The following is a 24957-nucleotide window of genomic DNA, read 5'->3' as shown; positions in this document are numbered from 1 at the left end:
TTTCCACCAAGCCGCTTGGTTCCAGAATGGGTTTGGAAAGAGTGAGGTATGAGATCACAGATTCTAGTTCTGGTCAGTGGGGGCACTGGGTCAGATTTATTGCACTTGCAACAGAGTTTAAATAAGTCCTGGGTGTCTGGTGCCAAGGTGAGGGAAGGGTTGGGCAGAGAGAGGAGGGGCAGCATCAGTGCAGCTGGCAGGCAGAACCCAAATTCTGCAGGCCCAGGACAGTGGGCTCCCCTTTCTCTGGGGAACAGGGAGGGCCTGTGTCTGGCCAGGCTGAGGTTCCAGATCTGTTGCCATCATGGCCCCTTCGGGGTCCTGGGAAATTCCTGGCTTCTCCTAAATCAGGGTGAACTGGGCCTCCAGGATCAGGTCTGGAGCAGTCCCAAATATAGTCCCAGATCTGCCTGGATTAGGTGTCAATGTCTGAGTCTGGGTTCCAGATCAACTCTAGACCCCAGGCTGGATCTGGCCCCATTTGAGTTCTGATTCCCCTTCGAGCTGGGCTCTGGGCAGCATCTATCCTTGTGGCATCTGTCCTGAGCTGGTCCTGGGGCACCATCCATAGTTAGTGTTCCTTCTTGGCCCACCAGAGTGGGGCTGTCCAGAGCTGCCAAGTTCCAAGTTCTTAGCTGGGGGCTTCTTTTGGATCTCTGGCAAGGCTGTGGACAGATCTTTGCAGGTTGGAGCTGGACAGGAAGTCCTTGTGGCATGTCTGGCCCAAAGAACTGTGAATGGATTTCCTAGTTATCTTTCCAAGTTGTTTCAGGAAACTCTCCAAAATGCAAAGGCTTCAGGGAGGCTGGGGCCTCTGTCCCTGGATCTGAGTTCCCCCATCCATGAAGAGGGTATGTGTAAACAAGGGTCCTTCACAGTGCATGGAGGGGAGGGATCCCCAGCTCCTCACCCGCCTGGCTCTGGCCCTTCAAGTATGTCTCTGGGCTGGGGAGAGGAGCTTCTCCCTGGCCCTCAGCACCTTCAGGAAGTACCCAGACCCCTCCCTTTCAGTAGAATGAGGGTGGGGGGACTGGTTCTTCAGGATTGGGAGTCTGAAATTGGGAGGACTCAGGCATCAGAGGTGGCTGGAGGCTTGAGCTGAGCTTTTTCCATGGCGGTGCCATATGGGAGGGAGCGTTTGAAGAATCCGAGCTGATAAAGGGGAAAAGAGGGAGAGTTTAGGTACTATGGTTGCCTTTTCTCCACAGCTCTTATCCCAAGAAGTAATAAGGAGGACTCTAGTGCCTCCAACCTCTACATCTTGCAAAGTGGCCTCTGAATTCAGGCTAGGACTACTCTTCCAAGTTATGCAATGGACCCAGGAGGACTAAACTTGGGGGTGGTTTTGCATGGTGGGTATCTTTTGCCAGTGTTTTTAAAATTCCCCAGTTAAGCCAGAAATGGCAGATAGGTTTGAACTCAAGCGGCCAGTCTGATTGCTTAGTAGTGGCTGCTTTTGTTTGTTGGTTTTTGAGACAGGGTCTCACTCTGTTGACCAGCCTGGAGTGCAGTGGCATGATCATGGCTCACTGTAGCCTCAAACTCCTGCGCTCAAGCGATCCTCCCACCTCAGCCTCCAGAGTAGCTGGGACCATAGGCACGCACCATCAAACCTGGCTAATCTTTGTGTTTTTTTGTAGAGACAAAGTCCTAGTGTGCTACCCAGGCTGGTCTTGAATTCCCGGGCTCAAGCTGTCTTCCCACCCTGGCCTCCCAAAATGTTGGGATTACAGGGGTGAGCCACCACAGTTGGCCATGGCTGCCTCTTGAGAGAGATTCTGAAGCCACTTTTAGGAGATGATCAGTAGCCATTTCTAGGTTAGTGATGACTGCCATGGATTTTTGGAGAAACTGACAGCACAAATGCCATGTATTTGTAATCTGTGGGTTCCACTGATTTTGCAAGTATAGGCAAACTTACCGTCTTGAGTCAAGAGGACCCTTTCTAAGCTAGGGGCTATAGAATGAAGTGAGGGATCCTATAGGAAAGGTTAGGATGGGATGCATGTAGCCAGGACAGAGGTGGGGGCACATGGCTGGTGAACTAGTCTAGAGGTAGATACTTGGGACTGTGCCAGGTCAAGGGCAGAGCCTGATGAGAGGGTGGCCAAGTCACAAGCAGGATGTGGCTGACCTTGTAGAGGATGTAGATGAGTAGACCTAGTAGCAGGAGGCCAAAAAGGATGGCTAGGATGATGATCCACAGTGGGACACCATAGCTGCCTTCTGCCTTGGTCCATTGCACAGCTGTGGCCACCTGGGGAACAAGTTGGGTGAAGTCAATGAAAGCTCAGAAGTTCTTTCCACCCTATACTTGGCCTCCACTTGTCATTGGATCTAGACCCACTTCCCACCTCTTATTTTGAACTAACAGCATTCTGAACTTAAAAATTTAAGTTCCTAAAATGTACAATATTATCTCTTACTTTCGGGCTTTCATATCATATCCATTTCTTTCTTTGACAGAGTCTCACTCTGTCACCCAGGCTGGAGGGCAGTGGTGCGATCTCGGCTCACTACAACCTCTGCCTCCTGGTCTCAAGCGATCCTCCTGCCTCAGGCTCCCGAGTAGCTGGGACCATAGATGTGCAATACCACATCTGGCTAATTTTTGTATTTTTTTGTAGAGATAGGGTCTCACTGTGTTGCCCAGGTTGGTCTTGAACTTCTGAGCTCAAGAAATCCGCTTGCGTTGGCCTTCCAAAGTGCTGGGATTACAGGTGTGAGCCCCTGCGCTTGGCCTCATATCTGTTATTCACCTCTCCCCAGGATATCCTTTTCCTGAATGACTAGCCTGGTTAGTTCCTATTTATTCTTCAGGTCTCAGCTTGAACATCACTTCTTCCAGGAAGCCTTCCCTGACCCAGTTAGACTGGGTTCAGGTGTTCCTATTATGTGTTTTCATAAATATCACCACACTTGGAACACTGTTGTTTCATGAGGCTGTGAACTCCAGGTTCACAGTCTTGCTTACCACGCTGTCTCTGGCATCTGCACAGTGCTTGGCGCATATTAGATTCTCAACAGTTGTTAACAATACCAAGGCCAGCCCTCACCCATGTCCCAGCCCTGGTTCCAGCACTCTGAGCCCTGTATTCCCTCGTCCAGTCCTCTGGCCCTAGACTCACCTGACGCTCCTTTTGGGGCAGCTGCCGAGGCAGGATTCGGTAGGGCATCTTCAGGGCTTTGTACACAGCCTCACACTGCAGGCTAAATGGCTGGTGCTCCCGCTGTGGGCGGGGGAAAGTTGGTCAGCACATCCTCTCTTGGGATCCAGAGGACATAGGGTTCCCCATGGTCTGGCTGGGGTTGTGATCTTTCCCTATTTTGAACTCATTCTTCCTGAGTCTCTCGCTCTCTCTTTTTTTTTTGAGACAAGGTCTTACACTATTGCCCAGGCTGGAGTGCAGTGGTGTGGTCTTAGGCCATTGCAACTTCCACCTCCTGGGCTCAAGCAATCCTCCTGCCTCAGCCTCCCAAGTAGCTGGGACTACAGGCATGTACCATCGTGCCCACCTAATTTTTGTTTTGTTTTGTTTTTTAGAAGTGGAGTTTTGCCATGTTGCCCAGGCTGGTCTCAAACTTCAGGGCTCAAGTGATCTGCCAACCTCGGCCTCCCAAAGTGCTGGGATTACTGGTGTGAGCCACTGTGCCTGGCCCCTGAGCCTCTCTTGATGTTCCTTATATGGGATAACAAATGTGTAACTGAATAATTGTAACTGGATAATATATAATTAGATGACTACATGTTCAATATAACAACTTTTTTTTTTTTTTGAGACGGAGTCTCGCTGTGTCCCCGGGCTGGAGTGCAGTGGCGGGATCTCAGCTCACTGCAAGCTCCGCCTCCCGGATTTACGCCATTCTCCTGCCTCAGCCTCCCGAGTAGCTGGGACTATAGGCGCCCACCACCTCGCCCGGCTAGCTTTTGTATTTTTTAATAGAGACGGGGTTTCACCGTGTTAGCCAGGATGGTCTCGATCTCCTGACCTCGTGATCCGCCCGTCTCGGCCTCCCAAAGTGCTGGGATTACAGGCTTGAGCCACTGCGCCCGGCCTAAAAACTTTTTTTAAAAATTATTAATGTGCTTTGAAACCAGGACAGTGCCTGGCCTGCAGTGTGTGCTCAAGAAGTGACTGCTCTTTACTATTCCTACATGTGCTTACCTCTCCACTATGGATTCATCTTCCATCTCACTGTTTTTCTAGCATTCTTTGCACACTGGTCTCCCTCCAGCCCTCCCTCCTCTGAATGGGCCAGGAAAGGGAAGCTGCTGCTCCCACTGTGGTCACTAGGTGGCGCCAAGGACATACAGCTTGGTCTACACAAGGGCAAGGAAGGGGAGCTGGAGTGCTGGATCCCATTCACCAAAGAAGAGGTGGCTACTGTAGTGGAGAAAGGGGTGGGTCAGTCTAAGCAGGCCCAAAGGTCAGGGGTCAGGGCTGAGGTAAGGCTCCCTCACCTGCAAGAAAGTCTTGGCCCAGACTCGGAAATGCAGCTGCAGACTTTGGCTCTCTTGTTGGTGCAGGGGCCCGAGCTCGCAGCGCAGCCTCAAACACTCAGCCTCCGGGCATTTCTAGGAAGAAAGAAGCTTGAACCTGGTGTTCTGCCCTTGTGGTCAGGGCAACCCAAACAAGTGAGAACCCAAACAAGTACTCAACGCTTTCCTCCACACCTCATTCTCTGTCTGACTTACCAGGATCTGAGGTCCAGAGGAAGCAGAGCTGCGGCTTGGAGCTTCCCGTTTTTGCCGGTGGTGCAGGGAACCCTCGGGATCCAACTATAAGAGAAAGAGAGTATTGGGCCCCTTTCCCATCTCATTACAGCTTCTGAGTCAGCCGGCACCTGGGTTCCAGAGCAGCTTCAACCTCTTCTTTCATCTATCTATTTATTGATCATCCAACTGTTCGCCGCCTGTGTGCAAGGTACCGAGCTCGGGGTTAAAATATGGAAATGAAGAAAACTTGGTTCTTAGAGTTCACGCTGCAGGAGATGCTTAAATAAATAATTAGGTCCATGTTCCTGTTTTTGCACTGGCTGTTCCCTCGGTGTGGAATGCTCATCCCTGAGTCTTACAGACAGGTTCAACCTTATCTTTCAGGCCTCAATTCAACAATGACGTCTTCAAGAGGTTTTCCAGTGATTCAATTTAAACCGTATCCCCACAGCTTACTAACACTTCACTTCATCACTTTTCAATCCCTGTTAATTTTTCTCCTTCTCTATTTTCTATGTCTATCACCCTTCACTAGAATGTAAGTTCCATGAACGCGGAGACCTTGTCAGTTTTGTTTGGTACAATATTTCCTGGGCCTAACAGGGTTCAGTACAGGCACTTATTTAATTCAATGTTAATGAGTAAATGAACTATAAAACAGGCATTGGGGCCCAGAGGAAAAGGTTTGAAGAAGGCTTCCTAGAGGAGGTGGCACATAACTGGGCCCTAGGGGTATGCCAGGAAACAAAGAAGGGATAGTTCGGGCGGAAAGAAACACAGTGGATGAAGATCCTTCTTCCTCCAGAGGCTTTTGAGGTACCTCTGGGTCTTGTGACCCTCAGCCCTAGCTATAGGCACATCCTCATTGCCTCTTGCAGGCCCCCAGCAACCTTCCCCAATCCCTCCACCTTGGTTCTCTGAACCTGCTCCTCTTCCCCATGCCAGTGTTCAGGCCCTCACCTCCAGGCCCTTTGGGTTAATGGGGTGATTGGTGGTGCAGTTGAGTCCCGTAACTCTGGTCACATATAGGAGCTGCTGACCTTCCAGAGCCTGGGGACAGCTGAGCTCCAGCACGCCCTGGCTAATGGAGCTGGGGCCTTGGTTGATGAGCTGAGGAGGGAAGAACACAATCATCATGAGAAGGAAGGGAATGCTTCTGCCCCCTTGAGACCCTGGATCACCGTGGTTCCACTATACCCTGCTGTTGGGCTCCTATCTCAGAGATGAAGCAGGGAAGCAATGGGCAGAGGTGAAATCCTCTCTAGCCAACACTTTTGGAGGGGGCTCCATCTTTCTTTCCAAGCCACTCAACTGGCCTGTCTTCTGGCTGTTTCTCACAGGACTCTGTCTCATGCCTTTTCATATCATTACCCCTTCCTCCTCTCTCTCTCAGTACCTCACGTGGGTTCCAGCCATCTGTCACTCATACTATCTCTCCTTTCCCTTCATTCATTCTGGCCCTGCCCCTTTCCCTCCTTACCTCATAGACATGGTGCACAGCAGGTCCCACGTCCTCCTCCTTCTGAGGCTGGTCTCGGGGATGCCAGTCGCTTACTGGGAATAGCACTGCCTCAGGCTTGGAGACACTAAGGAGGAGGGTGGTTTAGAGGAGGGTGGAAAGAACCCCATATGCATCCTTCCCTAGAAGTCTGTCTCCCCTCTCAGAAAGACCCCATTCTGCCTGGCACTGACCCGTTCAGGGTGACCTGGGCCTGAGCCTCCACGGAGAGCCGGAAGGAAACCACGTCGCTTTGCGAGTTGTTGAGATTCTTGCTGTGGGATGGAGGCAAGACTGAGGTGCTAGAGTGCAGCCAGTGAGAACTGTGCCCAGCCCTCCCTTCTGTCCCCAGCTCAGCCCCAGCCTAGACACACTCACTCCCTACCTGAGGATCTGGAAGTCAAACTGGATGGTTTTCTTAGTGTCCCGGAGATGAGGGACTGTAAACCGAAGGCCACCCCACAGCTGGGGACAGAAAAAGAGGAAAAGAGGGCAGTTGGACTGTGTATTTCACTCTCCCTCCCCATCTCACAGCGGTGCTCTCGGCTGGCTGGTTACCGCCCTCAGGTATGCTCTCCCTCTGTCCCATCCTCTTTCATCCCAGACTCACACTGGCTCCTGCCTTCATGGGGTTGCCCAGGTCACACACCAGCAGGCGGCTCTGGTTCACGGCAAAGTAGTCACAGCTCAGGCTGGAGAAGTTCTGGAGGTGGGGTGGGCACTGGTCAGGTTTTGGTGTTCTCTCTGGAGAGGTATCCTCCCAACTCCCCCTGGAGAATCTCATCTCACCCCTGGATGTCTGACGAGTCCTGAGTACTCAGCCTCTGGAGGGGCGGTCACCCGAAGCTCAGCCTCATAGGCGCCACCCTCACCCACATTCTGGGCATGGAAAGTGAGGTTCAGGGCATTCTTGTCACCCAGGTACACATGGTTCTGCTCCCTGGAAGGGACACAGAGGGTAAGGGAAACTGGGGAATTAATCCTCAAACCAGGACAAAGGACCATTATAGGAGTAATAATACAGGGCCGGGCGCGGTGGCTCACGCCTGTAATCCCAGCACTTTGGGAGGCTGAGGCGGGTGGATCACGAGGTCAGGAGTTCAAGACAAGTTTGGCCAAGATGGTGAAACCCTGTCTCTACTAAAAATAATAATAATAAAAAAATTAGCCGGGCATGGTGGCAGGCACCTGTAATCCCAATTACTTGGGACGCTGAGGCAGAGAATTGCTTGAACCTGGGAGGTGGAGGTTGCAGTGAGCCGAGATTGTGCCACTGCACTCCAGCCTGGGTGACAAGGGCATGACTCCGTCTCAAAAAAAAAAAAAAAAAGAGTAATAATACAGTAATAATATATACTGTTTACTGAGTTCTAACTCTATGGCAGGCACTAGGCTAGATTTTTTATGTAGATTATTTCATTTAATCTTTCTAAAAACTCTGAGAAATAAATGCTACTATTCCCACTATACAGACAAAAGAGTTAAAGCTCAGAGCAGCTGAGCAACTTCCCAAGGCGACACAGCTAGTATGTCCCTAGCTGACTTTTTCAGGTGCCAGGTGCACCTGGAACTCCCTAGCTTACCGTCAGCCGTACTTACCCAAACACTTCCAGCTGCAGGTCAGGCACACAGATGTTGTCTTCTCCACAGTCCAGCAAGATCTGAGCCTGGGGAGCAGGGCAGCCTTGAGAGGGGAAGTTTAGACCCATTCCTGGGCTGTAGGCTCTTCTCTTTCCAGGGCCCTGCCCCCACAGTCCCCAGGCCTCTGTCCTCCCAGGTCCCTTCTCCCTGCCCTGTCCTCACCTTGTCCTCTATCCGGCTCTTACTCTGGTAATGTAGGGCTGGCCTGAGGCCGTGGCTGTCCACTGGGGCTTGGGGGTCCAAGGAGAAGTTGAGAGCGATGTGAATCGGGGAGAGTTTGTCTCGAAATTCTGACTCATTCTGGGGACAGAGGAGAGAGTTCACAGAGTCAGGGGACTCTGGAGACTTGGTGGTCCTGCTCCTCAGCCTCTCTCATATCCCTTTGTCTGCTTAGGGCCCAATTCTGACCATTCTTATTGTTTCAGAGGCCCTGGCAGCCTGCTTCCCAGCTCCTCTGACAGAAGGTCTCCCTTTCTCAGTCCCCACAAGAGTCCCAAACCCTTCACTGGAATCCCCCAAACTTTTTCCCTTCAGGAGGTGCCCTCAGTTCTATGTGGCCACCCTCCCTGGCCAGTCCACACCCCGCCCTCTGGGCTATACCCTGAGGTAGATCTTCATCTCTCTGCAATCCTCTCGAGCCCCATTCTGGATGAGCAGGGTCTGGGTCAGGGTTGCCTGCCTGGAGGCCAGGAACAGTGCCCGCCGTACCCCTCCCTTCTGCTTCTGCCAGTCCAGCTGAAGTTCCACTGTGAAGCCTGCAGCCAGGGACATATAAGGGGAAACTGCTTGTCTCTCCTCATCTTTTCAGAGAGAAGAAATGTCCCCAGGTACCCAGTCCCTTCATTCCCTGTCCTAGGGCCTGAGAGATCGAGGCAGTCTCCCTCACCAATGGAGTCAGCAACGTGTTTTCCAGAAGCATTGAGGCAGAAGCTAAGGTTGATGCTGGAGAAAGACCAAGAAGAAAGCTGGTGAATCCAACTGGAACAGACATCCTATCCTCTACCTATCTCCCAGCCAGACCCAGACTAGGACACCCCCATTTTCCCCCTTCTGAAGGCAGACTTGGTGCCCCTGCCCACTCCCAGGCTCAGGTCTCTGCAATTTCCTGGGCACCAGCTCACCAGGCCACAGGGTTCCCCTCTAAGCTGCAGCTGCGCTCCTCTGGGTTGAACATGGCAGGGAAGATGGTGAGGGAGGCACTGGCAGACACGATGGGGCGGCCCCTGCCAAGAGTGGATGTGGGGTCAATAGAATTAGGACTCCTCTGTAACCTGGACACAGGAAACTGATGCCCAAGCCCCAGAATGTGTGTCCTCTGCATTGATTTTCCCAACCTCAGCTCTGTTGAGAAATTTCCAGTTCCAGTTCCCCCAGGTTGTCCCCTCAACTCCCCTTGGAGTTCATACCTGTATACCACAGCCTTGTCCACACCAAAGGACCCCACAATCAGATCTGTAAGAAGTCAAGAAATCACCTCTTACAGCAAGCCCCAAATCAGGATCCTTTCTTCCTAACCCCTCCTGGTTTCAACGCTCAGGGAGGCTGAAGTGAGAAGACAGCGCCCTCTGTTGGAATTAGCTAGAACGGCACCCAGGAACTTTAGGAAAGGTGCAGAAGAGAGGGTAGGGGTCAGTGACCAGGGAATTTTAAGGTGAAAAGGGGCCTCGGGCACAACTCACCAGGGTATCCGTTGCCATCCAGGTCTCGGCCTCCTCGAAGGGCAGAGCCAAAGAAGTCTGGGGTGTGACTGGCTGCCCACAGGGGTTGCAGAACCTGGGAAGGCTTAGAGCCCAGCCCTCCTGGGCCCCCAGGGAATACAAACACTACTCCCTGCTGGGTCTCCCCACCAAAGGGAGCCCCAATGGCCACATCTGGAAGACACAAGAACACACACTAGTCAGCAGGCCAGGAATCCAGGGGCCCAAATCTCTACTACCAGACCCCAGGACCTAGGATCCTAGTTTTTTCCCATCTGTCAGTCCCTATATTCTAGTCTCTTCAAATCCCAAGACCCAGACAGTGGGATTTTAACCCCTCGGGAAGTCATGGAGGTCTGGGTATCTTAGCTGACAGACGCCCTCTCCCCAAATCCCTTCTGACTTGGGCCCCTGCCTCCCCTTTCACTCTCTGAGCCCATGGTACTCACCATTGTAGCCATCCTGGTCCAGGTCCCCCAGGGGGGTCAAGGAGCTGCCAAATCGGCCAAACTCATCATGGCCAGTGAGGGTAAGGGTGGGCGTGGGCTCTATGCCGGCTGGGTGCTGCAGGTAGACGTAGACCCTGCCCACCTCCTGAGGCCGCCCGTCAGGGGTCCGATCCATGAGCAGCGGTGCCCCCACCAGCAAGTCATCCAGCCTGAGGGGAAGGGCAAACCCAGGCATCTCGATACCCTGTCTTGCCACCCCACCCCAATCCTAGTGCCAGAAACCCCAGGCACTCTGGATTCCATCGAGTCAGAAGACCTGAGGTCTCTGATCATTAGCTCTCAGCTTTCCTTGTCCCTGAGCAACGGGAATGCAGGTATGAGCGAGAGTCTAGAGAAAAAGGCCTGGAGAAATTCTCCTTGCATTTTCTGTCCCATTCCCACTCTTCCCTCCTGGAGCTGGGAGAGGTATCACAGTGAGCTCATTTCCCACTGCTCACCCGTCCCCATTGATGTCTGTGGCAGCCACTGCATAGCCGAAGTAGGAGGCCATCTGGGGAGGACAAAGGGGCAGCACTGGGTCAGAACTAGAAGGTTCAATACACAGGATCAAGAAGGGCTGGGAAGTTGGGCTGACACAGGTCAGGGCTGGGGCTTCGTTGGCAGAGGGCCAAGCTGGGGTGGGATTGAGGGGTATCCTTACCTGTTCCCCTGAGAAGTTGTAGAGGGATCGGATGTCTGAGCCATTAAGGATGGTGACCTGGGGGATGAAGAGATAGGCCCATTGGTCCTGGGATCCCAGAGTATCCCATGGTTAAAGAATGGATGTGTACAGGACCCCCAGGGGCAGGCATTCCTTACAGATGCAGACCACTGTCCCTAGCTCCCTCATCAGCTTTGCCCTCATATTCCCACCTCTATGCCAGGTAGCTCTACCCTATGTCTGCTTCACTACTTTTCTGCATATCAATCACCAACTACTGACAGATTTGTATTTATCTGTTCCTTGTCCCTCTCTACCCACTAGAATGTAAGATCAATAGGGGCAGGAACTTGATTTTGTCCTTTGCTTTCTCCTCAGAGCCTAAAGTCATGCTTGGTGAGTAGCAGGCACTCAATAATAATTGTGACTGAATGTGCGCTGGTGCCTCAAACCCATCATGTTCAAAACCTAAGTCATCCTCATCCTCCAGTCCCCCGAACCACAAACACCATGTCTCCCCTATGTTCCCTTAGTGACTGGCCCCACCAGGCCTCTTGAATCCTGGTATGAGCCCTTTCCCAGGACTGCTGGGCAGATGTCTTGACATTGTCCCTGCCTCCAGCTCTCCCAGCAGATTTAGGAGGCTACCTCTGGCTTGGAAATCCAGTGGCTCCCTGCAGTCACTGCCCAAAGTCTCAACTTCTTGGCTGGTCCTCCAAAGCTCTGGAGAATCTGGCCCTAACCTATGTGTTTTTGCTCAACCTTTCCATATTCTACTCATCCTCAATCAGCTCATGAGTCTGCTAAGCTGGGCTGAAATTGTTTCCTTTTCTTCCACCTCGTTCGTGCTCCTGCACAGGATGCCCTCCTGACTCATCTCTGCTGAACCTTCATAGAACCTTCTCTGATCTGTCCTCTTCCTTTTAAAATTTTAAATTTTATTTCCTGACTCCCCAAACTTGTTATCATCCTTTTCCTAGAAAGGAGATTATTCCTTCCCCTAAACTGCTATGTCACTGTATCCACTTTTCTGAAGTTTAGCAAAGTGCAGAAAGAATGCCGATATTGGATTAAGAGAGACCTGATTTTTTATTTTTTTTTTATTTCGAGACGGAGTCTCGCTCTGTCACCCAGGCTGGAGTGCAGTGGCGTGATCTCGGTTCATTGCAAGCTCCGCCTCCCAGGTTTATGCCGTTCTCCTGCCTCAGCCTCCCCAGTAGCTGGGACTACAGGCTCCCGCCACCACGCCTGGCTAATTTTTTGTATTTTTTTTTTTTTTTTAGTAGAGACGGGGTTTCACCGTGTTAGCCAGGATGGTCTCAATCTCCTGACCTCGTGATCCGCCCGCCTTGGCCTCCCAAAGTGCTGGGATTATAGGCATGAGGCACCGCGCCCGGCCGAGAGACCTGATTTTAAACCTACTTACTAACTGGTTGATCTTAAGGAACTTACTTGGTCTCTTAGAACCTCAGTGTTCTCACATGTAAAATACAAATGATAATATCTACCCCATAGGCTTGTTGTGAAGAATAGAAATCATGAATAGATAGTGCCTGATGCACTGAGTAGAGAAGAGAATGAATAGTTGCTCCACTTTAGATCATAATTGTATGAGTGTCTTATCTGTCATACTTGATTAGAAGCATCTTATAAGATGGGGTATGATACCTTATTCATCTTCTTATCTCTTACCTTGCCTTAATAAATGTTGTTAATTGAATGAACTCCGCTGGCACTCTTATCTGTATCTTTTTAAAAGCACTTGTCCTCGTCTAATAATAACATCTGCCAGTTGTACATTGCCCAACAATTCACTGACTACTTTCACATGCATTTTCTCATTTCATCCTTGCCAGAGCCTTGTGAGGTCAGAACGATTGTTATCCCAGTATACAGAGAAGAAGGAGGCTCAGAGAGGTTCAGCAGGAAGCAGAGTATGAATAAAGAGCAGAATGATTCTGTCAGAGTAAGTGCCAGAACTTGAATGCCAGTCTGCCTCCAGAGCCCGTGTTCTGATCCACCTTTTTGAGCCCTTGCAAACTGCCATGCATGGTTCTTTGTGATTAGGCAGGGGAGGAGAGGAAGTGAGGGGTCAGGCTGGGTCTTACATAGCCGTAAGTGAGGTTCCCTTTGGGCACACCAGCAACAAAGTCTGCAGAGAGAAGAGAAAGTTGTGACTTAAGGTCGGGGAAAGGGAAGTAGATAATGGTAAGTGGCCGAGTTCACGGGCTATCTGGCCCTGGGCCTCTAACCACCCCCCTCCCTTGGCCCCAGCCTGGGGACACACTCACCTTCTGTGTCATCACCACTGAATTCACCTACAGCCACAGAGTATCCTGGGGGACAGAGTGGGTGGATGTTAGGATTCCTGCTTTGGGGACCCCTCTGCTCTGGCCTATCCCTCAATCCCTTCCCCACCCCTGCTGGGCCTTCATAGTCAGCAGGCACATGGCAAGTATGGCAGGGGTGCTGGGGATGCCCGAGTAGGAGAGGGGAGGCAAGGGGGTGAATGAGGACAGGAGCACTTGAGGTTCTCCCTCTGCCATCCCTTCCCCACTTGCTTGCTCACCTAGGTAGCTGTCATCATAGATGGAACTGGCCTGGCGAGTCTGCAGCTGCCCCTGAACCAGGTTGATCAGGTACTCGGGGTAGTAAGATTCTGCAATCTGCTCCTGAGTGGCAGACAGGATCTGGCCTGGAGCGAGGATGAAGAGGGAGTAGATGGTGAGGAGGTGGCAAAGGGGGCTTGGGGCTCTGGGGGCTGACTGGGTAGTATTTCAGAAGTCTGGTTCAAGAAAGGGAAGCATGGGGAGGGTGGTGGCATGTAAGTTTCAGGAAAGGAAGAGGAGAATTGGGAGTAGGGTGGGAGGCTATGTGCCAGGGGACTTAAAGAATGGCAGAAACACGCTGGGCACGGTGGCTCACGCCTATAATCCCAGCACTTTGGGAGGCCAAGGCAGGTGGATCAGGAGTCTAAGACCAGCCTGGCCAAGATGGCAAAACCCCATCTCTACTAAAATTACAAAAATTAGCCAGGTGTGGTGGCAGGCACCTGTAATCCCAGCTACTTGGGAGGCTGAGGCAGGAGAATTGCTTGCACCCGGGCAGCAGAAGTTGTGCCACTGCACTCCAGCCTGGGTGACAGCATGACACTTCGTCTCAAAAAAAAAAAAAAAAAAAAAAACAAAGAATGGCAGAGAGAGGACTTACCTTGCCAGAAATAGCTTCCTGGTCCACCTAAAACCACACGACCAGTCTGTGGGTGAAAGGAGGGGAGTCCAACATCTGGTCTCGATCCCCCTGTGTCCACCACCCACGGCCCCTTCTCTCCCAGACCACACTCTCACCTTAGTGAACTCAGCACTGAAGCCTCCTTGGCAGTAACCCTGTCCTGCTGCCCAGCTGAAATCTGTGAGGGGAGAAGGTGGTGAAAATGAGCCCTGCACAGATGGGTCATCCAGGAAAGAAGAGAGGGCATAGGTAAGGGCCTCCCTGGACTAGACAGTAAGCATAAAGGCTAACTAACTGGGTTAACCTTTATCTTAAGCAACTTAGAATCTCATGGGGGTATATGGTGGGGGGCACGAGTCAGCCCTAAGTATATGAGACACTCCAAGTATACGAGAAGGCAGACATGGGGCACAGGCCCCCTCTTTCCCCTACCTGAGCGGCAAGGTGCATACTCCAGAATTCGGGTGAAGTTATCTGTGGAGAGGTAGCAGGTACCCACAGGGTCGCTGAGTGGCTCCTTCTCTGTGCGCCAGCTGTACAGTGGAGCGCATGCCTGGGAGGGCCCAGGAGGAGGGGCCTCAAATTCAGTCCAGTAAGGCCCTTCCTCCTTCCCTCCAGGCCCGGCTTTACCCAACCACTGCCCATCCCCTGGCCACCACACCACTGAGCCTGCTGGCCCCTCACCAAGATGGAGGAGCCATGGGCTCGAACTGTTGCCCCGAACCACTGCAAGGACTTGTACTCCACAGGCTCCTCTCCCTCTGAGCTGGACAGTGAGGACTCCAGGAGCCGAGAGCCTTGTGGGAGTGAAAAGAGGGAGTCTTGCTGAGCCATGGACAGCTTAGCTCTAGGACAGCCCCTACCCTCAGCCTGGGGATACCCAACAAACACTTCCAAGCCCTGAGACGCCATGACTCACTGGGAATGCAGAGTTGGTAAGGAGCTTAATTCTGCTTTGTGTAGCCTGTTTGTGTAGCCTGACTCACCTCTCCACTACACACATACACATACACACACACACATACACACGCACGCACACGCACACAGAACCTGGGCTTTCTAGAGTTGCCTCCCCATGGCTCCTGCTTTCTCACCCAACTGAGATAAGGATGCCTGCTGTGGAGTAGGGGCAGGAGGGTGGTGGGGAACAGTGGCTATTTCCCAAGACAGTAACCCTTTGGCTGAACTTCTTTGTCTGTACTTGGGCTGGGTCTCTAAGAGCATCTTGTTCCACCTCTTTTTTTTTTTGAGATAGGGTCTCACTCTGTTGCCCAGGCTGGAGTGCAGTGGCGTGATTACAGCTCACTGCAATCTTGACCTCCCAGGTGCAAGTGATCCTCCCACCTCAGCCCCACAAGTGGGTGGAAACTATGCCCAGCTAATTTTTGTGTTTTTTGTACAGATGGGGTTTTGCCATGTTGCCCAGGTTTTTAAAAATTTTTATTTTTTTTTATTTTTTATTTTTTTTTTTGAGACGGAGTCTTGTTCTGCCACCCAGGCTGGAGTGCAGTGGCCGGATCTCAGCTCACTGCAAGCTCCGCCTCCCGGGTTTACGCCATTCTCCTGCCTCAGCCTCCCGAGTAGCTGGGACTACAGGCGCCCGCCTCGTCGCCCGGCTAGTTTTTTGTATTTTAAGTAGAGACAGGGTTTCACCGTATTAGCCAGGATGGTCTCGATCTCCTGACCTCGTGATCCGCCTGTCTCGGCCTCCCAAAGTGCTGGGATTACAGGCTTGAGCCACCGCGCCTGGCCTAAAATTTTTATTTTTTAAACAGGGTCTTGCTCTGTCACTCAGGCTGCAGGGCAGTGGGGCAAGTACCACTCATTGCAGCCTTGGCCTCCCCACTCAAGTGATCCTCCCACCTCAGCCTCCCGAGTAGCTGGGACTACAAGTGCTCACCACTATGCCTGGCTCATTTTTTTTTTTTTTTTGAGACAGAGTCTTTCTCTGTAGCCCATGCTGGAGTACAGTGATGTGATTTCAGCTTACTGCAACCTCTGCCTCCTGGGCTCAAGTAATTCTTGTGCCTCAGCTTCCCAAGTAGCTGGGATTACAGGCAAGTGCCACCATGACTGGCTAGTTTTTGTATATTTAGTAGAGATGGGGTTTTGCCATGATGGCCAGTCTGGTCTCAAACTCTTGGCCTCAAGTGATCCACCTGCCTCAGCCTCCCAAAGTGCTGGGATTACAAGCATGAGCCACTGCGCCTGGTCCTGTCTAATGTTTTTGGTAGAGACAGGGTCTCACTATGTTGGCCAGGATGGTCTTGAACTCTTGGGACCAAGTGATCCTCCTGCCTCAGCCTCCCAAAGTGCTGGGATTATAGATGTGTGCCACTGTGCCCGGCCTCTCCGGTTTTTATTTCTGGAGACAGATGGCCCTAGTTCATAACCTCACTCCGATGTTTGCTAGTTGTACAACCTTGGATAAGCTACTTAACCTCTGTCTCCTCACTTAGAAAATGGGGAAAATAATACCTTATATAGTTGTTGAAAGGATTAAGTGAACTAATACATGTAAAGTGTTCACAACTGGGCCTGGCACGGAGCAACTGATAGCTGTTAGTCTCTGTCTTCCTCCCATCCATCTGTGTCTACTCAGACCTTGAGCTCCTGAGGGCAGTGGCTTAGTCATGTTTCAACCCCTGCAGCACCAGCACAGTGCCTGTCATGCACTGTCACTTAGTCAGTACTTCGTTAAAGCAACTGAATAGTTTGTGCAACATTTCCCTGTCTTTGTCTGTGTTACGGCCCTGGCCTCCCAGAGTTGTGGGTGATTCAGGGGAAATGAGAGCCACATGTTTCTGAATCATGCCCGTCCTCCTTGGGCTGGGCTGGAGGGGAGCGTGGAGTGAGTGCCATGGGGATCCACTGTAAGCAGCTGGAGCACCAGAGCTGGTGCTGAGCGGTCACGTGGCCGGGGGTTCCAGCAGGCTCCACCCCTCACCCCAGGCCCCACCCAGGCCTTGCCCCCAGGCTGCAGTCCCACCCAACAGTCCCTCTCTGAATTTCACTGGCCTACCTTTGCTGTCAAATTCAATGGGGGTGCACTGTGTGGGGCTGGCACCCCAAGGACAGAGGTAGACAGCACCACCCTGCAGCACTCCTGGCTGGCTGGTGTTAGCCTTGGGCGCTCCCACCAGCACACTGACCCTGTGAAGGGGAAAAGAGAGGCAGTTCAGGATGGCTCCTAGCTCTTCATTGGTGTCTGGAGGCAGGAAGGACCCAGACCTCTAGGCTGGGGCTGGCTGGGGGTGGAGTAGATGCCCCCTGGGTTGTATTTATATCTCAGAAGATGCCACAGATGCCAGAGGCACAGACTGGAGTCAGGCGGTCCCCATGTGCCGCTGTCACTAACACAACCCTCTCCTCCTCCCGCCATTCTCTGTCCTCTCCTACCTTCCCCTGTTCATAAAGAGAAGAGGAACCAGAGTCAATTCCCAGAAGGGGAAGAGGGGCCAAAGCCTGTACCCCCGGCTTCTCCCTCTCCTATATGCACCTGCTCAGATTAGATGTGCAGCCTCTGGAACCCCAAGGTCCTGTGGAGCCTCAGGGTCTGTCATCTCGCCTATATACTCTCCTTCCAAGCCAAATCCCCTCCCTGGGCCAAGACCCAGGCATCCGGCTGCCCAGCCACCCGGCCTTGGGGCGTGTAGGAGGAAAATGTGAGTCTTGGAAATCAGGCAGCAGGAGTGGAGAGAGGAGCTGGAGGACAGTGAAAACAGATTGTTCCACTGGGCCTGGGCCTGCCCTCACCCCGGCCCTGGTGTGGACCTCCCCTTCCTGGCTGGGTCTCTGTCTCAGCCCCTGAACCCCTTTCCCATAGACCACCCCCTGCTGACTGAATTGAGTCTTCTCTACCGGGGTCCTAGTTCTGGACATAGTTCCCCCTGAGACGAGAAGTTTGCCTCTGTTGGAGGTCCTGTGTAATGGGATGGTCATAGCTAAGGGGCTGGGCAGTCCTCCTGCCGTCAGCTCTGCCTCATTCATCCCTCGGTCCCTTGCCTCCAAGACTTCCACACAGCTCTTGGCTCTCTTGGCTTTCCCCTAAGGGTCTCCTGCCAGGACTTGTATCTGGCTGCCTGGGCAACTCGACCCAGCCTCTGGACCAGTGCCCCTGCCAGCCTTGGCCTCTGCTCTGCTCCGTGTCTGCCTTTGGCACTGCTTCTCAGTCTCTCTGTCCCTCTGCCCCTGTGACTGCTTGTTCTCTTGGTTTTGGTTTTTGGATCCTATCTCTCTATCTCAGATTTTACATTTCTCCATCTCTATTGGTTTCTGTCCACTTTCAGCTTTCAGCCCGTCCAATACCTACCCCTTCCCTGATATTTGAATACCTTCCTCAGCTTTCTCACTAGGCAAGAAGGCCCAAAGTGAGGGATTATGGTAGAGGTTACAAGAGCTGGGGGTATTTTCCAAGAAGACCAGGTATACTGAGGCAGGGAGGAGTGGCCCAGGAGGTATAGGGGATGGAAGCAGCAGAGAGGGCAGTTCCGAGGGGACGGAAGTGGGGAGTGAGGAGGGGTCTGTGAGGGTCAGTGGTGAGAATGGAGGGGAGAGAAGGCAGGGTCCAGAGGAATAGGAGATGGGTAGGCTGAAGAGGGAGAGCTCCTGAAGTTAGGGGGGTGGGGAGGGGAGGTGCCAGTCTCTGTTACTCTGGGGACAGGAAATGTTTACTGCCTGTGGCTTCCTGTCTGTTTCCAACCTCTCACTTCTCCGTTTGTCTCCCACACCCCCACCTCCCTGCCAGGCCCCACCCTTCTCACTCAGGCCTGACATCCAATTGGGGGGTCTGGCTGCACCGCCCCAGGGCTGGGTGAGGCGAGAGGAGTAGACCCCTCTCTCAGCAGGGGCAGCCCCCAGAGAACTTGGTTGCTGCCTTCAGGCTCTAGAAAGCAGAAAGGGCCACCAACCTGAACTAGACCAGAACAGTAGAGGTACAGGAAGCAGTGAAAGGAGCGCTGGACCAGGAGCCAAGAGTTCTGGTTCAGGCACTAACTGTGGACTTGGGCAGTACCCTCTCCCTCTTCCTCTGGGTGAAGAAGAGGTTATCTCAAAGTTTTCCTGGATCTCCGGGCTAAGGCCAAGGGACCCTATTCCTGTTCCCAATTTGTCCAACACCTACTGCTCTTGGAGAGGAGCTGAGCCTGACACTTCTGGGGTGGCCTGAGGAAGTAGCCTGGAGTTTAGTAGGTTGCAAGACAGAGAGTTTACAAAGCTTGTAAAGCCCGCAAGTCAGGGGCATATCCATTCCGGCTGTGTGATGGTTCAAGATAGCTGGCATGCAGGCAAGTGACATAGACCCAGGCCTCCTTTCCTGCTGCCAACTACCCATGGCTTATACCTGGAGAGTCAGTGGCCCTTCCATCCCAGCAACCTTAAGTCAATCCAATAAATAGTGCCTCCCCTGCCAACATGCCAAGTGAGGTGACTGGCGCCAGGGATGGCATGCAAGCTAGTTTGTCTTTGTTTTCCCACATCTTGTTCCTGCTTCCTAAATCCTGCAGCAGTTGGGCACTTTTAGGGGTCTAAGAAGTTAACAACGAAGGGTCCGTGGGCTATTTTCAAGATTTCAGAAAGGCTAACGGAAATCATGCATTTACCAGATAAGGTGGCCTAGGCTAATTAAAAGTGTATTTGCTTTTGGCTGGAATTATATCAACTTATGTGGGAACCTGGTTATCTCATGCTGGTCAGAAACTCTGATTGGCAGCTATAGATGTTTTTGGTTAATAAAAAACAAGAAAAGCGTCAGACGCGGTGGCTCACGCCTGTAATCCCAGCACTTTGGGAGGCTGAGATGGGTGGATCACAAGGTCAGGAGATCAAGACCATCCTGGTTAACATGGTGAAACTCTGTCTGTACTAAAAATACAAAAAAATTAGCCAGGCATGGTGGTGGGCACCTGTAGTCCCAGCTACTCAGGAGGCTGAGGCAGAAGAATGGCGTGAACCCAGGAGGCTTGCAGTGAGCCGAGATCGCACCACTATACTCCAGCCAGGGGACAGAGTGAGACTCCGTCTCAAAAACAAAACAAAACAAAACAAAACAAAACAAAACAGCCGGGCGCAGTGACTCATGCTTGTAATCCCAGCACTTTGGGAGGCCAAGCAGGCGGATCACCTGAGGTCGGGAGTTTGAGACCAGCTTGACCAACGTGGTGAAACCCTGTCTCTACTAAAAATACAAAATTAGCTGGGCGTGGTGGCGCATGCCTGTAATTCCAGCTACTCAGGAGGCTGAGGCAGGAGAATCTCTTGAACCCGGGAGGTGGGGGTTGCGGTGAGCTGAGATTGCGCCATTATATCCCAGACTGGGCAACAAGAGTGAAACTCCGTCTCAAAAAAATAAAAAATAAAAATAAAAAAAATGAGAAAAGGAATTCATTATTTCTTACTAAATACAGTTTGGCAGGTACACTCTTCTGAAATAGAGTCTGAGAGAAGAAATAATTGCCATAATTTATTCTGAAGCCTCAGAAATGGAAGGGTTGGTCCTCAGAGACACAGACTACCATAGCTAGAAGGCACTGTAGAGAGCACCCACTGGTTTTAAGACTTTACTGTAGGTGCCTCAGGCCACATGGCATAAAGGCAGGCTGGCCTCGTTCTGACACTCCTTAAGAAAAAGTTCAAAGCTGCTCACCTCGTCCCATGTTCTCATTCTGTAGATGGGAAAACTATCTCAGAGGAGTTAAGTAATGTGCTTAGGTCACTCAGAATCCCTCCCAGAATATGAAGCAGAAATCAGGAATCCTGATTTCTAGGACAGCATTCTGGTCTACCCCATTGCCAACTGATTCCCTCCTCTCATATCTGCTGTCTCCCCAGCTTTTGATTAACCAAGTCCCAGTTCAATACTGGGTTACTGTTTGACTCTGTTGGCCTGACAAGGTCAGGGGTGGAGAGCAGCAAGTGGACCACTGCCCAGCTCCTACAGGTCCTACAGTAGCACGGGTCAGGCCAGAGGAGGACACCTGGTTTGGGGTCCCCCAGTGCATTCACAAGGGATATGTATGATTGGCTGGGGAAGAACAGCTGTCTTCACTTGTGGCAGTTGCAGAAGGAAACAAGGGGCTGAGCTGAAACTGGCCTGCCTTTCAAGCTTTCAAGTGTCCTGGGCCAAGTCACTGTCTCTCTTCAAGCTTTGGATTCTCTGGCATAAAATGATGGATTTCCCTTGAACGTTTCCTAAACTAACTTCTGGTTCAAAATTTCTATGACTCCTGAAGCCTCAGTTGTTTTTATTTTTTGTTGGTTTGTTTGCTGTTTTTTTGAGATGGAGTCTCTCTCTGTCTCCCAGAGTACAGTGGTGTGATCTCAGCTCACTGCAATCTCGGCCTCCCAGGTTCAAGCGATTCTCCTGCCTCAGCTTCCCGAGTAGCTGGGATTACACAGGTGCATGCCAGCACACTTGGCTAATTTTTTTATTTTTAGTAGTGACGGGGTTTCACCAGTTTGGCCAGGCTGGTCTCGAACTCCTGACCTCAGGTGATCTGCCCGCTTTGGCCTCCCAAAGTGCTGGCATTACAGGCGTGAGCCACTGCGCCTGGCCAGCCTCAGTTTTTATATATCTAAAATGGGGCAATAATGCTTCCTTGGCTTTAACACAAGGATTTTTGTTGCAATCCAATGGAAAAATCGATACGAAAGTGCTAAAGGAATATAAGAGACTATTGTTACTATCACCAGTATAAGCAAATACTCAAAGCAAGTAAGAAATGGGGGAGAACTTAAAGAACTAGGCAGTAGCCAGGAAGGAGAGAACCAGAACCAGAAACAGCTACCCCATAAAAACCATGCTGCCCATCTATTGATCACCCACTGCAGACCAGGTTCCTTTTGTATGTTTTCTCATTTAGTCCTCAGAACTCCGTTAGTTAGGTGTCTGATTTTCATGGGAAGACCAGGCTCCAAGAGCTTAAGTACCTCACCCTAGGTACCAGGGTACCACACAAAAAACTAGTAAGTAGTGGGGACTCACACCTACCTCTGTCTGACTTAAAGCTTTGCCCTTTCCTACTATCTAACTGCTTTGGTGCTCACCCTGTCCTTTAATGCGGTTTTGGTGTTCACCAAGAGAGGAGATGCAGGAAGAACAAGAACACTGAGGCTGTCCCTCTTTGGCAATGGCCGTAGGTGAGGGGCTATGTTTGTCTTGTGTTGTGGGGAGGTGGGTGAAGGCCTAGCTGTGGTGGGAGAAGGTCACTGGGAAGGTAGAATGTTCTACTCTAAGAGGGTATTGTAAATAGGAAATGAGAGGGAAGGAGTGCAAGCTGGACACCTGGGTTCTCTTGGGAGGGGAGATGAGCAGAAGGGGAGGGGAAGGGATGAGCACTGGGGTCCTGTTTTAGAAGAGGACTTTAGGGACTATAGGATCAGGCCAGGGGCCAGACAGACACCTAGGGGACCAGGAATGTGTGAAGTCCGGATGTTTTAGAGGAGTGTTTTAAAGGGAAATTTAGGGGAGGTGGAGAGTAAAGAGAAGGTTAAATGCCAGACAACTAGATACTCTGATCTGCGAGAGGAGACCTCATCTCCTTCCTCCCTCCCTCTTTTTTACTCCATTAGGGCTGTGATAAGAAGTTTGAGGGAACCTGGGGGAGACCAGGCCTGGCAGAGGCTCCAGGCCAGGGTGATGCAATGGGGTTTGGGCAAAAGGCCAGGGGGGTGGGGTGGGGGTTGGGTGGGGACACTGAATAGCCCAGAACCAACTGCCCGGGCCTAATCATTTTTCTTTTCTCCCATCCCCAAGTCCTCCAGACAAAGGAGAATTTGCCTTTCTCCCCAATTGTATTAGCTAGATTAACCCCTTTTCTCCAAAAACCATAGGGACTGAGTAGAGATCAGTTAACTGTCTCATGTGTAAAAACAGGTCACTTCTGACAGAATTCCCCTCAAACTCTGAGATCCTGGGGGTGGGGTGGGGGTAAGCAGTAGGAAGCTCCCAGCTCAGAGATGTAGAAGAAAAAAGGTTACACCAGTCATTGTGGAGGACCAGGAATCTGGCATCTGTGGCCTAGCCCAGGAACAACCACCTACCTCTTTTGCTTCCCAATCTCCCCCATCCCACATTTAAACAGACACCCTTGGTTCTAATGTTGCTTCCACTCAAACTCCTGTTTCCTAAGCCTGTCAGCACCCCATTTTCTAGGCACTCGGGGTCCGGGTCTGCTTATCACTCTGCTGAGTTGGGAATAAGGATCCTCCTTTGAGACTTTCAGGGTCCTGAGTCCTTCATTCTGACGTTCTTGGCCCCACGGAGCCGGCGTCTCCCCAGCTTCCGACCCCAGCCCCAGAAGTCCCGGTCTCAGCACAGCTCCAGCCGACCAGCTACAGGAAACCAGCTTTTCTCTTCCTCCCAAGAGCTAGAGGAAGAGGGAAACCGCCCACCCCCCTTCACGCGCGCACACACCCCTCCCGACACATCCCGGCACCCGCCCTTGGCTGAGTTCGCCCCAGTCCCAGCGCCCCATTGCCAGGGTCCCCTCACTCGCCCCCAGTTCTCGGATCCCCTCGCCTGAACAGAGAATGGGGGTGGAGGGAGGAGTAGGAGACAGAGGAGAAAGGAGAGGGAACCGCCGTTCCTCTCTCGGGTCTTCCCCAGCCTGAGTTGAGGGGGGGAGGGGAGGATGAGGCTGGCCCCCATTTAACCTTCCGACCCCCTCAGTCTCTGACTTTTCTCCTGCTACACGTAGTTCATTCGGCTTCTACCCGTTCTCTCGCCGCACAATGGCCCCTACGGATCCCGAGGTCTCCTGGAGCCCCCCAAAAGCCCTTCCCGGCCTCTGCGCCCCCACCCGCCTCAGGTCCCAGCAACCCACAGACTTCAGCCAGAGACCCTCAGCTCTCCATTCACGCGCTCTCCTCTCTCTTGGCCCGGAGACCCCTGCCCAGACTTCTCCAGTTCCGTGTCCTCTCCCCACCCGACACATGTCTCCCCACTGATCGCAAACGCCAGGGCCCCTCCTCACCCGCCACGGTGCCCTCCCTACTTCAGCGCGGGCCCCCAACTTTAGCGCGGGCCCCCAACTGCAGCTCTAGTCCTTCCAAACTCCACCCTCAAACTCAAACTCTGGTCCCCTCCAGACCCCAGCCGCGCCCCCAGTCTCCAGGCGGCTACCCCACCCCCATCCCTTCGCCAGCCCTCCTCACTCACCCGTCTGTTCCCGGCCGGTAAAACTCCACTGAGAATCCGAAGAAGGAGCCCGGGGGCCCCGAGAGCACTGCTGGGGCCTCCGCGTCAAAGTTGAAGCCCCCGACCCTGGGTGGCGGCGGCAGCAGCAGCAGCAGCAGCGGCAGCAGCGGGGGTCGGCGCCGGGGGCCCCAGCGCAGCTGCACGGCGTGGAGAGGGGACTCTGGCGTCCGGCTCCCCATAGCGCCCGCTCTTCCCTGTCCTGGGGCCACCGACCCGGAGCCGCTTCCTAAACCTCCCAGAGGCGAATGACTCAACGCGGGGAGGAGTTTGCCAAACTCCCGGCTGAGCCCTCCCCCCGCCTGCCGAGGGGGCTGGCGGGGGGGCATTCCTGGGTCCCTGGAACTCTGAGCCCGCGTCCCCCACCCCTAAGGGGCGTGGGGGGAGGCGCACCTCTCCAACCCCCTTTCTTTAGCCCCAGCTGGAAGCCGGTTGTCTGGACTGGGTTAGATTGGGCGGGTTTGGGTTCTTCCCCCTCCTCTCTGCTTCCCCTCCTTCCTCCCCACTCCTTTCCAGATGTACAACGTAAACGCTCGGAAAACGAGTCGGAAAAGGGAGCGGAGAATTTCCTAATGAGGAAAGGAATCACCTCTGGTGGGCGGAGGAAGCCTGTATATGTGTGTGGGGTCTCCCTCAGTGCTTTAGGGAGGAGACTTTGGGGTCTAAAGAGACAGGAGACTCCTCTGGCGTCCGGCCAACTGGGATTCCCCCTTGCCTTCCGGGGCCACCGGGTGCCTGGGTTCTAGCCAGCTGGATTTGGGACACAAGAGTTCAGGTACAGATACAGCGTTCGCAGTCAGCTTGCTAGAGGACCTACACCGGCTCCTCAAGT

The 24957-nt window shown here is 52.6% G+C and overlaps 1 protein-coding gene and 1 long non-coding RNA gene across 3 annotated transcripts in view; one reads left to right on the top strand and one right to left on the bottom strand.

The window, feature by feature from the left end:
• Positions 1 to 21320, top strand: part of LOC108514616 (uncharacterized) — a 67935-nt gene extending 46615 nt beyond the window's left edge. The window contains exons 2-5 of the long non-coding RNA XR_001881261.1: positions 12559 to 12668; positions 14683 to 14864; positions 15185 to 15258; positions 21279 to 21320. This is a non-coding gene — a long non-coding RNA (uncharacterized LOC108514616). The remainder of the gene's footprint in view (positions 1 to 12558; positions 12669 to 14682; positions 14865 to 15184; positions 15259 to 21278) is intronic.
• On the bottom strand, positions 62 to 24582 carry ITGA5 (integrin subunit alpha 5). 2 transcript variants are annotated; one of them, XM_017850932.1, is made up of 30 exons: positions 24090 to 24582; positions 16956 to 17086; positions 14618 to 14730; positions 14366 to 14486; positions 14050 to 14111; positions 13913 to 13958; positions 13272 to 13397; positions 12994 to 13038; positions 12811 to 12854; positions 10703 to 10759; positions 10500 to 10552; positions 10003 to 10211; positions 9536 to 9727; positions 9263 to 9308; positions 8978 to 9079; positions 8743 to 8798; positions 8457 to 8611; positions 8019 to 8156; positions 7815 to 7882; positions 7005 to 7155; positions 6826 to 6918; positions 6601 to 6680; positions 6410 to 6490; positions 6198 to 6303; positions 5678 to 5827; positions 4697 to 4780; positions 4463 to 4576; positions 3129 to 3230; positions 2135 to 2257; positions 62 to 1152 (listed from the first exon to the last, which is right to left on the bottom strand). In XM_017850932.1, exons 1-30 carry the CDS (start codon positions 24452 to 24454, stop codon positions 1069 to 1071), a joined length of 3297 nt encoding a protein of 1098 aa, XP_017706421.1. In that variant the 5' UTR covers positions 24455 to 24582; the 3' UTR covers positions 62 to 1068. The 2 variants fall into 2 exon arrangements, 1 of the variants encoding a protein (XP_017706421.1); XR_001881259.1 differs by lacking the exons at positions 62 to 1152; positions 2135 to 2257 and adding an exon at positions 4167 to 4385 and having other exon boundaries at positions 3143 to 3230.
• Between the last annotated feature and the right edge of the window lie 375 nt (positions 24583 to 24957).

Source organism: Rhinopithecus bieti, unplaced genomic scaffold (genome assembly GCF_001698545.2).
Source record: "Rhinopithecus bieti isolate Rb0 unplaced genomic scaffold, ASM169854v2 scaffold_33474, whole genome shotgun sequence".
Classification (NCBI taxonomy): domain Eukaryota; kingdom Metazoa; phylum Chordata; class Mammalia; order Primates; family Cercopithecidae; genus Rhinopithecus; species Rhinopithecus bieti.
Note: the sequence above shows the minus strand (reverse complement) of the source record. Positions and strands in the feature narration are given on the sequence as shown.

Excerpts from the sequence above, each read along its gene's own strand:
- ITGA5 (XM_017850932.1), bottom strand. The coding sequence starts at position 24,454 with ATGCCCCCCCGCCAGCCCCCTCGGCAGGCGGGGGGAGGGCTCAGCCGG. Across the intron at positions 10,760-12,810 it reads GGAACCTCACTTACGGCTAT|GTCACCATCCTTAATGGCTC; the intron begins GTAAGACCCAGC and ends TTCATCCCCCAG. Across the intron at positions 2,258-3,128 it reads TGCCCCAAAAGGAGCGTCAG|GTGGCCACAGCTGTGCAATG; the intron begins GTGAGTCTAGGG and ends CTTGTTCCCCAG.